The 14,143-nt window shown below is 37.3% G+C and overlaps 1 protein-coding gene across 1 annotated transcript in view; it reads right to left on the reverse strand.

Annotated features, from left to right (window-relative positions):
* TRDN (triadin) overlaps nucleotides 1-14,143 on the reverse strand; it is a 236,761-nt gene that overhangs the window by 200,061 nt on the left and 22,557 nt on the right. Inside the window, exon 2 of the mRNA XM_075749995.1 lies at nucleotides 5,759-5,968. Within this exon, the coding sequence (XP_075606110.1) occupies nucleotides 5,759-5,968 (210 nt within the window). The remainder of the gene's footprint in view (nucleotides 1-5,758; nucleotides 5,969-14,143) is intronic.

The raw sequence follows: 14,143 nt of genomic DNA on the forward strand, positions 1-14,143 counted from the left end.
AAAACCCAACCAACCAAAAAAACCCCCAGTAGAATAGCTGTATTTTGGTGACTTCCACTTCTCTTAATGATGAAACAAACACTCTGCACCTAACAGCTTTTGCACCTTACAGTTTTACCATGCAGGAGCCTGGGAAAACAAATGTCTGTGTGTGAATTATACAGCACAAGTTGCTTGGAGTCTTGTTCTTCACCTTTTAATGTCTTTTTTATGTGAATATATGGTTCCTAATTTTTTGTTTGTTTGTTTTCCTCTGCCAGAGAATATTAATAGGTGTATCATCTTGACTACCCAGGGCCAGCCAAAAGCTTTCTGTAGCCACAATAATTTGGCCAGACGTTTTGCCATTAACTTAAAAAGGAGAGAAACAAGACAAAAAGGCCTTACAGAGAACATCTGACTGGAATCCCTGCTGCTTCTTGCGGAGCTGGGAGCTCCGTGCCTCCATGCCCTGTCTGCTCCCCATTCCCATCGTTGACAGGCACTACCTCCACAGAGATCCGCCTTTGCTGCAGGTCTCTAGAAAGCCTCTTTAAGGTGGAGCAAACTGAATTATCCTCAACAAAGAGCTTACTCTTTTTTCTTTTATGAAAGCAGTCGCAATAAGGTGGCAAGCTCATTGTGCTGTGTGTCTTTGCTATTTTTACACTTAGATTCTTTTGTGGATAGTTTTGGATTTCATAGATTTGGTGAGGTTTCATTTGGTTTGATTTAGTCTGGCCTTCAGGTGACTGGCTAAATCACTATCAATTTACTCTGAATATTGAACACTCTGGAGCTGAAATTAGGGTGGTGTTAATTAGCTGTAATTGGTCACAGAGATGGCAGGGAATTCTGAACACTTTATTAGCCCATTAGCAAATGTAGATTCCTGGGTAATCAATCTTTAGGACTAAAATAATCTTAAATTATTTAGTAACATTTGCCAATTAAAATATATAATCCAGTTATGTGTACAAGCAATGCGTGAAATACATTCATGAATTATGAAGCCAATTAACAAGGTGTATTTTCTAACACAAAGGATGGGAGAAATAACAAACTGTTGCAAAGCGCACGTCAAACCAAAACGAATCTTTTTTCCGCATTTCTGAAAATTCTGAAAATGCGTAAGAGAACTTCCAAAGCAATATGTTACTCATTGCATATTCATACACACTGCATACTGCATGAGATTCATAGTTTCTTATCTCAGGATTTTGTAATGCATGTCACCTTCATACCACATTAGAAATATTTCACTCATGTCTATAGTTGTACAATACCACATGATAGGAATGCAAGCTTTCATTTCTTTCCTCAAAGGAACGAACATAACACACTAAAGTGAAACACTGCAAAATTTAATTTCCTTCTTCTGGTTAGGTAGCACAGGGGCAAATCTTTCAGCACTGATCTAATTCTTGGCTCATGCTTTCCTCAAATTCCACTGCCAAAGCTGACTTGCAAATCCGGTCTCTGTTCTAACCTCTGAACAAACTGCCACATGAGCACTGAGCAGGCACAGCTTTGCACATGCACCCCCATAAACCAGAGTCCTCCTGCAATATTTTCTATCATAACCAGCACCTCCTGAATACTATAGAGTACTATAGAATTTACAGTAATCATGTTCTGGATGTGTAAAATTCCACAAAATAAATCTTTCTATGAGTAGAGCTTGAATTCATGGTATCAAACTTCAGCTACCTAAAACCTAAGCATTATCCTCCCTCAGGCTCCCTCAGTTCTAAAGGCTCCTTTTCAGACAGTGAATAGAAAGCCTCCCCCCACCCAGTAATTTACCACATCTATTTTGGGATGAAACCAAACACTTCATTTTCATATAGTTAGTCATGGGACAAATTTCATCTTGTATAAATTGTCAAAATTCCCAAACTTGGTAGTTTACTTCTAAAAGAACATGAAAATATAATAATCAAGAATCAAAATCCATGGGCTGGCGTCCTGTTATTATAGAGGCAACACAAAGTTTATACTGATAAATAAAAGAATCCATAAGAGCTAAAATATATACACTAATACTATACATAATTTTTTTTGAATTTTAAGATAATGAGAGCAAAATTGTTAATTGTTCAAATAAGAAAACAGTGCTTGAGTTCAAGTCTAAAATCCTTCTTACTCTGCTGAGGTCAAATCTGTTGTGTTTCTACTTAGCTCCATGAATCTTTGTGTAAACTAAAGGTGCATCTAAATAAACTCATAGTTTAGGGCGTGGAACTTTAGAGGCTAGCAGCTCTGTAGTGTGATCAGGAGGAACAAATCTGTGTATATTCCTCAGCCACATGGTTCCCAGCCTGGTTTACTATGATGTCAACCGGCTGCTGTTTTCTGCTGCAGTCAGTCCTGTGCAGTACAGTCACTACTAGCAGCTCTGCTACGGAGATGGTCACTTCTGGCACAGAAACATAGTGGGAGTCTCTGGGGGGAGCCCGTAGGTCAGAACCAGCCCCAGTGTGGAGGTGTGTGGCACTTTACCCGTCTGTCCCAGAGCTCTCCCAACTCAGGTCCTTGCTTCCCACAAATCTGGCAAAGGGCTGGCTCTGCAGATGTGCACAGTATGCTTTTAAGTCATCTCACCAGGAATCACTGTGAAAGACTTGCACAGAAATCAACAGGCTTAACTGTTTGAATGAGTGAGTGCAATCCTGACTACAAAGGTCCACGAATCCACTCCTCACATGCGAGGATGGAAGAATCTGCCTTTTGGTTGTCTTTGTGTCTCCACAGAGATCTCTGGCTAGGTGCTTTCTAAATACCTTATGTGATTCTAACAGACATTTCAATGAAATCTTGCAGTCACATAGATGTTGATCAGCAGGCATTTGTAAAGTTGATCTAGTGCAACCCCTCTCAGTGAGGGACTATTGCCAACACTGGATCTGGTCAGCCATGGCCACCTGGCCAAGTCTTGAACACAACCAAGGATGGATAATCTGCAGCCCCTCTAGGCAACCTGTTTGAGTGCTGCATTACCCTCCTGGTAGAGGGTAGACTTCCCCCGCAGTTTTCAGCATGAACCTCTCAGGCAGCAATTTCTGGCCATATCCCCCTTGTTATATCACCTGATACAACAAGGGCATTATCTTGGCAAATGTCTTCTGCCACCTTTGCAACTGCCCTTCAAAAAGCTTCAGGATGCTCTTAGGTCACCCCTCAGTTTCCTCTTCTCTAGACTAACAAAGTTCAGCTCTCTCAGCTTGCCTCATTCATATGCTATGCATACTTTCTAAACTTGAACTTCATGGAAATTCAGGTAAAGAAATGGGAAAGAAATTGAAAGCACTGACTTATGAAAGGCAAGTGTTATTTACGGAAAAATATACGCTGAATATTCTGTGTTTTATAGATTAAAAATATACAGTTGAATATAATTTCTTTGGTTATCTTTAATTTGCATTTAAAAACTAGGAAATTAATTTTAATCATGCTTGCAAAACTAAACTTGCAGTCCTGAAAATAACTCTTCACTTTTTTTATGCAGTACTGGTTGTTCAAAGAGCAGTGTCAAACCCAAGAGAAAATACCGCTGGGGTTTAGATGTAAGGAGTCACTTAAAAATATGCTCCAAATTTTACTCTCTATATGAAAAGATGGCATTACCTCTACTGGAGGCAAAGGGCCAAACTGTCAGTGGGTGAAAATCATTCTAGTATCAATAATGCCAGCCAAGTGGTCCTATACGAAATCTCCAGCTATTTTCATGCAATTTTTTATAAATCAGTGGGTTTCACCTGGAAAAAATCAGCCTGAGTAGGAACTCAGGAGTTGAAACCCAGGGGTCATGATAAGAGCTATGTAGGCATTTGTTATATTTATGTAAATAAAGAAAACAGTTTAATAAATCCTGGTCTGAAGGAGCACAGCAGGTCCTTCTCTTAATATTTCACCATTGAGACTTGATTTAAATGCTGGCTTAATTAATCACTTAGGAACAGAAATATCTTTGGGAAGGAAAAGAAACAAACTCATGAACTCAAAATACTAAAGTATCATCTCTCAGAGATCTCCAGAAAATATGAACTCACCCTGCAGATTAAATTTTACATTTTTTTTATTTCTACGGCCTGGCCTGAAAATGTCAGTTTCCATCAACACCTTTGGGATTTAAGCTCATTTAACCAATACAACATGAACATCAGATTTCTACCTGCTTAGAAAGTTTCCTTCAGTCTCCAGCACGAATACAGATTCTTATTGCTTAACATTACCCTGACTAGTATAGCGAGCACGCATGAACTGACAGCCAGCTCAGGAATCACTTAGTTTAGGAGTTTTGCCTAAGTTATGCCATGGTTCCTGACTGCTTATTGAAAACATATTAAGAACTTGATTGACTGACTGATTGATAGTTAATATAGAAAATTAAAAGCAGAATATGATGATTTCTGTCTCTTCGTTTACATCTATGTTGTAAGATTAAGTGTGTTGTGTACAAATTAAAATCTGATGCCTGTTTTGCGAGAATCAATCAAAAGGAATTTTATGTTTTGCTGTGACTCAAGTGAATTCCTTCTGAAAACAAAGACAAATGAGAAGCAAAAAATTTGAGAGGTTTGTAATACATTTTCTCCACATTTCAAGCTTCTGTGTCATCCATTGATCCAGGATTGGTCAGTTCCTTCCAAGCTCTATGTACGTCTCAAAAGCTTTTAAAGTAAATCTTGAGGTCAATATTGATATATAGCAGGACAAAAATCTATGGATTTATCAGCAAACTAATAAAGTCTAGGAAATTAACTTTGAAACATCAACTCAATTTGTTTTGAATTAAAAGGCTGAAGTCTGAATTTCAGTTTCTAGTTAATTATTGTGACAGATGTGATAACTTTAGATCTAGAGTTCTTATTTAAGAAAGAAAAGGACTCTAATACTTTGTTTTCTGCTTCACTTACATGTTTCCAGTCATTACAGCCTGATTACTTCACAAAAGTTTTGCTGCCAAAGTGGCTTGCTGAACGTTATGAACCCTTTACAAACATAAGTAGTTAATACATTTTATTTTCCTTTATATATCATTGCGAGACACAAGGCATAAAAATCAAGCAGCAATGAGGTAATTTCTATTCCCCATTCCTTTTTTCCCATTCCTCAACCATGATCACAGCCCTTGTACCACACACCTCATTTTCACCTTTGCCTCAGTAACCAATATGTACCCTAAAACTTGATCTTGTCGAGTCAGTCTTGCCAAGTGTTAAACTCAGCTTGAATTATTGCCTCAATAAAGGTGTGTCTTAGCAGATGTTAAGAATATGGTCCTCTGTGCTGATAGTTTTTGAAGATGAATTTAGGGTTAGCATGTTTAGAAATGATCTTTTGCATATTTTCCGTCATTGAACCGTGTAAGCAGATGTCAGAAGACTCAGGGCAACTATGAAAGATTTTAAAATAAATTTCAGAAAATGTGAATTAATAATTAATTTTATTTTTCTTGAAATAATTTTATATAGAAATTGCAAAACAGAAATCTGACCACACGTGCTCATATACTTATTATATTACTGTCAGCATACATATTTTCCAGGATGAGGATGGGCTGAAAAATGGAGAGATTTAAATTATAAAGATGTATGAAGTGTAAACTTATAAGTTCTGACATTTCCTACAAGATCTCTTCTCTTGGTAAACTCAGCAGAGACACAGTGCTGGCTCCAAAAAGGTGAGAAACATGCAAATTTACATAATACACACTCCTTAATAAATTTTTAAATTTTAATATAAAAGACATCAAACAGAATATGCTGAATTTTACCTGCAAAGGCTTTGTAATCCACCAAGTCAAACATTACAATAGCTACTGCTGACCAGGTAACAATCAGAGCAATAACAAGGAGCCATGCTGCTGGTGAGCTGAACGTTGTCACGAGGTCTTCCGTAACTGATTTCTTGCCCACTTTCATGGATGATGAGGGAACGGATCCGTTCTTACCATCTATTATTGTCGTGGTTGTAGACATGCGTCCTAGGCAAATAATCAAAGTAGAGGAAATAGAATGTAACACTTGGAGCATAAAAATCAAGAATATGAATGTTGTTTTGAAATCCTTTAGTACTCAGAATATTTAAAATAAATGTAAATATTGCATTATTAAAGAGAAGTTCTTGTGTTTTCTGGAAGGAGATTTTCCTGACCTGAGGCCACTTTTAGTAAAGTTAATTTGGGAGCAAACACGGTAAAATAGCCACAACTGGTCTTTTTGATTATATGACATTTTTTAGTCTGCCATGAATAGCTACAGACATAGGAGAGTGATTGATGAAAGCATAAAATATTATTACTCTCCAAAGAACTGTCTTGTTATGGGCTGTAGGCCAGACTCTCAGGTGATGTGATTAAGCATACTTCCATTGACTGTAATGGAACTAATGCGTCTACACCACTCTAGGTTTGGCTGGACTTCTGCTGAAAGCGATAACCCAAACAATCTTGGTTGGTATTTCTTTCCCAGTATATACAATAAAAATAGTAAAAATATTCATAACTCTGCAGTCAACAACAGAAGAAGAGCACGGTACTGCCACTTAGTTTACAATATCTGCTTGTAAGCTATTGATAAAGTATTAAAAGATATGTTACATGTGTTCCTGGTCTGGTTGATGACACCAACTCTCATAAATTAATGTCAGTGATTTCAGGGACCCTTACTCACAGAGATCTGAAATTTCAAGGAATAAGGTGATACCTGGTTTATTCATACCTTTGCTTCTCACCCTAAGATCACCTATTTTCTGTCACTACTGATATAACCTATAAAGCTGATAATTTTCTAGGATGAGCGAGTTAAGGAAAGTGACAGAGTTGCTCTATACAAACATAAACAGATTTAGTTTCACTTTTCACATAGAAAATGGCAAATATGCCTTTGGAAACTTATCAGTAGAGCTAAGGTATAAGGCTGTTGAAGACTTTCAGGTACTTGCCACCACAACACGTATGTAGCCTCTATTTGAGAATCACTGTATTGATATTCTTAAAGAAATAAATGAAGAATTAGGTCCTTGATATTACCCATAGGTAAATATTTATACCTAAAGGAAAAAAAAAAAAAAAGTTGGCATAACAAGTCTTCTAATCTTCATGGTAATGAATATTGATTGACTTTGTTTCTTTTTTTGCAGAAAATGAGAAAGATACTCTAAAGTGATACTGAAATGACCTTTATGTATCTCACATACATCTGTAGAACAGAGAAGGACAATTCTTGTATTAGAGGTTCCCTAACTCTTAACCTGTCATATCTGTAGAGTGTTCAAATTCATACCCTGAATGATTCTACATTTCTTTATTTATTATGTAGTGCATTGCATTTGTGTGTATTTCCCTTAATTCTACCTTCTAAGCTTCCTTCTGCACAAGCATCCTGACACTGATCGGTGCCTTGTTTCAAGCCCCAGAAAGCTGCTCTGCTAAACAGCAATGTTGTATAAGCAGAACAAGATTGACATATTACATGTTTTTTGTTACTTATTTGAAATTTACTCTTATTTATAGAATGTTTATTCTGCTTATGAATAATGTCTATCTACTGGGATAGAATTTAAGCTCTTTTTTTTAAAATATATATTATAAAACTACCACTGTTTCCATTTCTCCAAACATAAATTTTGAATCAAACATTTCACAGCAGGAGGAAAAAATCTGCCAAGTAACAACTAGCAATAAAGATCAGTTTCCTAAAGTCAAATTCAAAATCAATAGCATTTTGTTACCCTACTGCATAAAAAAATGCAAGTGATTTGTGCATACAACAGGTCATAAATGACACATTATGCATTTTTTTTCCCTTGGGGATATCAGTCAGAGTTTATGATGTGTAAAAGAGAAAAGTACTGTCTCATCTTGACAAATCTGATTAGTATCACAGCATATCTCCAAGGACATAGTAATGGCAGATATTTGCACAGTTATAATACAAGCAATTAAAACTCTATGTGTGTATATAGATATAGACATAGACATATAATTACCATTCAAAGGATCATCCCTCTCGGTCTGTTGCTATGTAAAAATAGTTCCTTTCTATTTAGTATACCTAACTTTTCAAATTCAGACTGCTATATGCCTTCTTTGGTGATGAAAATAGTTTCCCATAATTTATCAATATCTGACCAACACTGCAGAGACAAAGCTCAAGTATGCTAAGAAGGTTATCTATTGCATGCCTTTGGCTTTTGATGTAGCCGGGTCAGATTTCCCCTTAAAAACTCAGAATGTTATACAATAAAATCACCACAGTTACATTCATTGAATGGAGTTAACAGCTATTGATGCAAATTTGCCTGGAAATGAAGCTAAGAAAAACACTGCTATACTGCTAGAGTTTCCCAATGCAGGTGTTAGCAGTATGATTCAGGTGCCCAAGACAGGTCTCCACTGTTGTTATAGGTGCTTTATGGTATCAGAGACATCCTCACAGGATTGGCAGGCATCATCTACAGGACAGTAACTTCTGTTCTGGGAGGAACCCAGACAGGATGCCCTAAACCACTGAAAACAGAAATTAGGTTTTTATGTCACTAGACACTAATACAAACAAAATTGGCCGGACTCCTGAGGAAGGCATTGCTTTGCACTACATTATCTCGCATGGGTTGGATTGTATATTGATACCATTATAATTTCATGACTTCAAAAAGAAGAGGCAATAACCCCAAGATGATTGCCCTCCCTCCTACAACTACTCTGTTGTTGCGGTACCCATGGTGCTATCCTGATGTTTTCTCTAACTGGTCCTTGCTTCCAGTGCTCAGGTGTTATGTGTGTTTTTGTCCATCTCCTACCAGTGATAACCTCCTCACTAAAACCACAGTGATGCTATTTACACAGATAGACCAGTAGAGAAAGAAGGGACCTACACATGGACAATATTTCCATCAATTCAGCCTGCAGCCATTCTATTTCTCAGAAAAGCGCCAAAGTTAAGCAGAGCTCCTGCCCAAGAGGTCATTGAGGCTTCAGGTGCCCAGTGGGAGAATGAGAAAAACAGGCATTTTTTGTGCTTTGAAATCACCTGATTAAGCCTATCAATTTTTACTTTTACAATTGACAGGGGCATTCAGTAACAGGTTAAAATCAGATTCCTGAACTTCTCCAGACATCCTTGCTGCCCATATAATACACATTTTCTCTGCCAAGACAAATTTCACTGTCTGTATGACATCCAAGCAGAATCCAAGCCAGTTTACTTTAGTATACTTCGATGAACAGTGCAGTGGATCAGGAGATTCATGAGCAGATCAGTTGTCCCTGCTTTGGGGGAGGCGACATCTGTCATAGGAGTGGAGGGTGCAGCTGAAGGCTGTTACATTTTCAGCCATCCAATTTTAATCCACCACCACATGTCTGCTAGAGCCTCCTGGCAATTTGGGTTGTGATTGCTATTGATTTTCAATGAAGATGGGAACTTTAAAAAGTCATATGTACATTTCTATAAAAAGATTACTCCGGGGATATATACCTCTGACTCCACATAACAATTTCTCATGCACACAGAACTACCCCATCAGGTCACAAATGTCACCTCTACATCAACAGATTGATTTTCTAAATTCCAAACAGCTAAAACTCTGAGATTGTTACTATTCCTCTGGTTTCAGAGTTGTCACTTAGGATACAATCTGAAGACCCACAAGGTCTCATAAGTATAAATAAACCTTGACAATTGGTGACAACTTTGAGGAGAACACCGTGCGACTTTCAGTGTCCAGAGTGAGCTTGTAGTCCTGGCAGCTTAGATAAAATACCCTTTGTATTTGTGAGTTGAACTTTCCTTAAGGCATAATAAGCATAGGAATCCATGGTTAAGCATGGGCACTTGATTTTACAGTTCAGCAACTACACCTGCCACTACCTCAGAAGAAAAACAAAACAAAAAACCCAAACCAAACGAAAAAATACCCCTACTCCATTCAGACTCATTCAAATGTAATTTATTTATGTATTTATGTTATTTCATAGTTATTTTATGTATAACAGCCCTCGTTCTGCCATTAGCAAAAAAAAAATTTAATATCGAGTGAAATATTTAACGTGCAGTGCCTGGGCATATTAAAAGCAGAGGGCTAGTCATGCTACTAAAAAAAGAGGTTGTTCTCTTTAAAATAATAATATCGTTGCTAGGGCAATTCAGTTGGGATGTGAGAAGCCTCAGTGCAGCCCACTCTAAATGAAAGAGCTGGTAGATTTTGACTTGTCTGTTCCACTCCCCAAATGAACACTCCAATAAATAGACTATAGAGTATTCTGGATTCAGGTCATTAATGGCTCCTGTTCGACCTATTCCACTTCACTTGGAATATTTAAATACTAATTAAGGGAGCAGAAAAGAGAAAGAATGACTGTATAAATCGACACTGTATGTTAAGCACCAGCTTGAGCCTTGGGCTTTAACCTGGTGACCTTATCAATCCACCGCTGTTGCGATCAGGCAGGCAGGAGTCTCGGCCTACGGTAAGGAGAGTATCACAGGGAGAAGAGGACAAGGAATCAGAACCCTTCATTGAAGGACTGAGCAACAGATATACGATAATCATCTGCTGCATTTTTTCAGGCCCAGCACATCACCCTTAGTGAGTCTACAGACATCTGCAGCTCTCATAATAATCACTCATTTTCCCATGTGGCGACAATGCTTTCTAACACGAGAAAAGTCTATACCTGTGCCTGTTGTTCAGGTCGTACTTATGCCTGACTGTGGCATCCTCCTCTTTTCATCTCTCTTCTATGGTTTCTGCACCCTTGGCTCATAAAAATGGAAAGCAAAAGACAGAATTTCCGCTGTGGTTAAGAATTAGTAGCTTGCAATAAAATATCAGTAACAATATTCTTTCCTGAAGTGGTCTGATGACTTTTGTCCAGAAAGCTTTTGCCTCATCACAAGCATGGAGCCAATTTCCCAGCGCTTCCATAGGCACAGGGAGTTGAAAACTCTTCACTGGATTCATGCTTTTTGCCTCTTTTATACATTTATATGTGGGAACAGAATGGTAAGCAGAGAGAAGAGAGACCCTCAAAACCTACTGTACACACCTGAACAGAATGCCTCCACCATCTCACCTGGCCAGCACCAGAGGCTGAGATGCAGATACTGGACGATGAGTGCAGAACAGCTCAGAGGAGGAAGAGCAAGAGGAATCCAGCTGGGCTGGATCTTTAGCTGAATCTTTAGCTGAATCTTTAGCTCTTCTCCAAATGCTGCTCAAACATATGATAACAGTGGATTTAAAACCATTTACTAGGGAGGATCTGTAGTCCTGGTAACCTTCAACAGGTTGGGAAGCTAGCTAGATCTGCATATATATGGATCATGTTTCCTATTGGTCATACATGGTAATATAAAGGCAAGACTCTTCCTAACACTGATAGAAGCAGGTGGAAAGGGGGAAAGACAACCTAAATAGGCAAATTCAGCTTATCTTTGAAAGCTCCTCTCTCACACCATTATCTGCAACAGATTCTGTGAGTAGGGCAGCGATCTACAGTTCAGCCCAGAAATGGGTGGTGGGCACCTAGTGTAGGTCTTCTGAGTATGAAGGAGCTTCTGCAAGCTGTTGAGCAGAAATGTGACAATTTAGAAAAGCTAATTTATTTAGAGCTTCAGCATAAATCTCCTCTTGAGATGGCCGACATTCAGCTATTTCTTTTCTTTTGTATCATATTACATCCCCATATGTATGAATCAGTGAATGCAATTGCAATATAAAATGCAATAATATACAAAAGGAGTTTCACAACTTATACCAGAATTTCTATATACAGACTTCTAAATTCATCGCACAGAGTACTGAAGTGTTGTAATACAGTTTATATAATTAAAGCAGAGAGAAAAAAACTCTCAACACATATTGTGTATATATTGGCAAACTTCTCAAAATTAAAAGGTAGTCTTTCTGCAGACTAAAGGCTTAGAAAGCTGTGACTGGGACTGTCTGTGAGGGAACATTTGCAGATTTATGGGTGACTGATAGTTATAAAATGTAATATTCTTTATGAAATGTGGAAAATAGAGTTGGAGATTATGCAGAAAGCAATTCTACATGACAAAAGAAATAGAATAGAGATTATGGAATATGGAGAGGATGGTGCATGAAAATTAACTGAACAATTGAATTCAGAAAAGGCACTTATAATTACATATGGTGCTGTGTACTTTTTTAATTTCCTTTTCTGTTATTATATCTGTATTGGTTTTATTTTTGATCAATAGAGAGCATCTGATAATTCAAAGAAGTAAATTGCATTAATCCTTTCCATTCTTTCTCCAAGAAATTATGTACACCAATCTTTTGATCTCATCAATTTCAATAAGAAGTTTGTAGAATAAAAGATACATCCTATCAAGCCATTTCATTATCTCATTCAAAGAAAATGTGTACTTCATACAGTATCAGTAAATAATACTAATAGCAGTACTACTACTAATAAATACTATGAGGTGAAAACTAGAAGTTATTAATGCTGTATTCTATGGTGTGTTATATATTTTGGGATTGTAATAATGACTGTTTCTTAGCAAGTACACTATCATATGCTATGTAGAAAAAAAGTGAAGAAAAGAATCTCTGAAGAAAATAGTTTAACTGATACTAATTAGAAAACCTCCATAACTCTAATAACAGAAAATTACTTTCTGATGATATATGGCCAGATTACGATAGGGACTGAGCAACTGCATGAAAGAAAAAAGGACTTTGGAATGCAAAGACACAGTCTCTGACTCTGGAATGTCCTTTATTTCATATCCCTGAATGCTGAGCAAGTATTCTGGCAGGGCAGGGGTTAATGCCTAAACTTATTCTTTCTCCTCAGCAAGTGGCTGCCGATGAAGACAAAATAATGCACCAGCTGGACTATACCTCTGACGTGTTGGCTGTTCTCATGTTCTTGCTGACCTTATTTTGATCAAATAATACCAAATAAATATAAAAGTCAAAGAAAAATCCATTTTAACAATCTTTTATGTCTCTTATTTCTTCTCCACTGCTCTTTATGTGCAATCGTACTTGTATGGAAACAGGATCTTTTCCCTTTAAGAACCTGCACCTTATATCTTACTTGCAGCCATAATTCTTCCATTGTGATATTACAACCATTTTCATGTCAATCTCTTGTGACGATTACGATGATTCTAAATGGGAGGAAGCAGCTAGAGAAAATTAACTTTTAAGAAACAAATCTACTATTTTTATGCAAATGGCCTTTATAATAAAAAGGAGAAATATAGAATGTGTGGGAGGATTTTTTTTTCCACATGGAACAATTTTTCAAAATCTGCTGTGATGTGTTAGTGACTCTAAAGAAAAGAAATATGGAAAACTCAGAAAGCTCCAATGTTTTTGAATAAGTTTCTTACTATATTTTCCTTTCTTATATAATGCATCATATACCTGGTATAAATCACTTTGTGAAATAATTAATCAACTGAAGCACAACAGCACTTCATCATACTTGAAGAATACCAAATCAAAATACTTCCAAACTCCACACTTTCCATCTAGCTACAATTATTTGAATGCATGAATCTGATTTTGTATTTTCTGAGAACACCTATAGAGATAAAGACACTTTTGTGTATATAAAAGATTGGTTGTATCTCACGTAACAAGTTGGCAGATGTGGTTAACTCCTTGCCATGCGGATTCAAATGCTGGATTTGGCCCATTACTGTATGCAAGGAGTCAGAATCCCCTGAGGACAACATGGTCTCCGCTCCTATGGGAGCCCTCCTGATAAAGGGGAGAAATCTAAGTAGTAGAAAATAAGGATAGTTTGTCTAAAAAAGCTCAGATCATGCAAGGGGATAGTAAGGAAAGAAGTCTTCTACAGTCAGGGAATTCAATTTGGACTAGCAACAGGTGTAACTGAGAAAAAAGTTCTTTAGAAAATTTTGAAAAGGAATGAGAGAAAAGGTCTCTTTGCTCCAGACAGATTGCCCCTGCAGAGACGAGTAGGAACAAAAATCTTACCAAACACTTCCCTCCCACACCAAAAAAAAAAAAAAAAAAAAAAAAAAGCCTTGATGCTTGCAAACCTAATAGGCAACACCTGCATTTTGGGGAATGCATCTGCATCTTTGGTTCCTGTTGAAGAAATACTAATACTAGCTGTTACTTGTTCTGGAACAGGCTAAGGTATGAA

Source organism: Balearica regulorum, chromosome 3 (assembly GCF_011004875.1).
Source record: "Balearica regulorum gibbericeps isolate bBalReg1 chromosome 3, bBalReg1.pri, whole genome shotgun sequence".
Lineage (NCBI taxonomy): Eukaryota > Metazoa > Chordata > Aves > Gruiformes > Gruidae > Balearica > Balearica regulorum.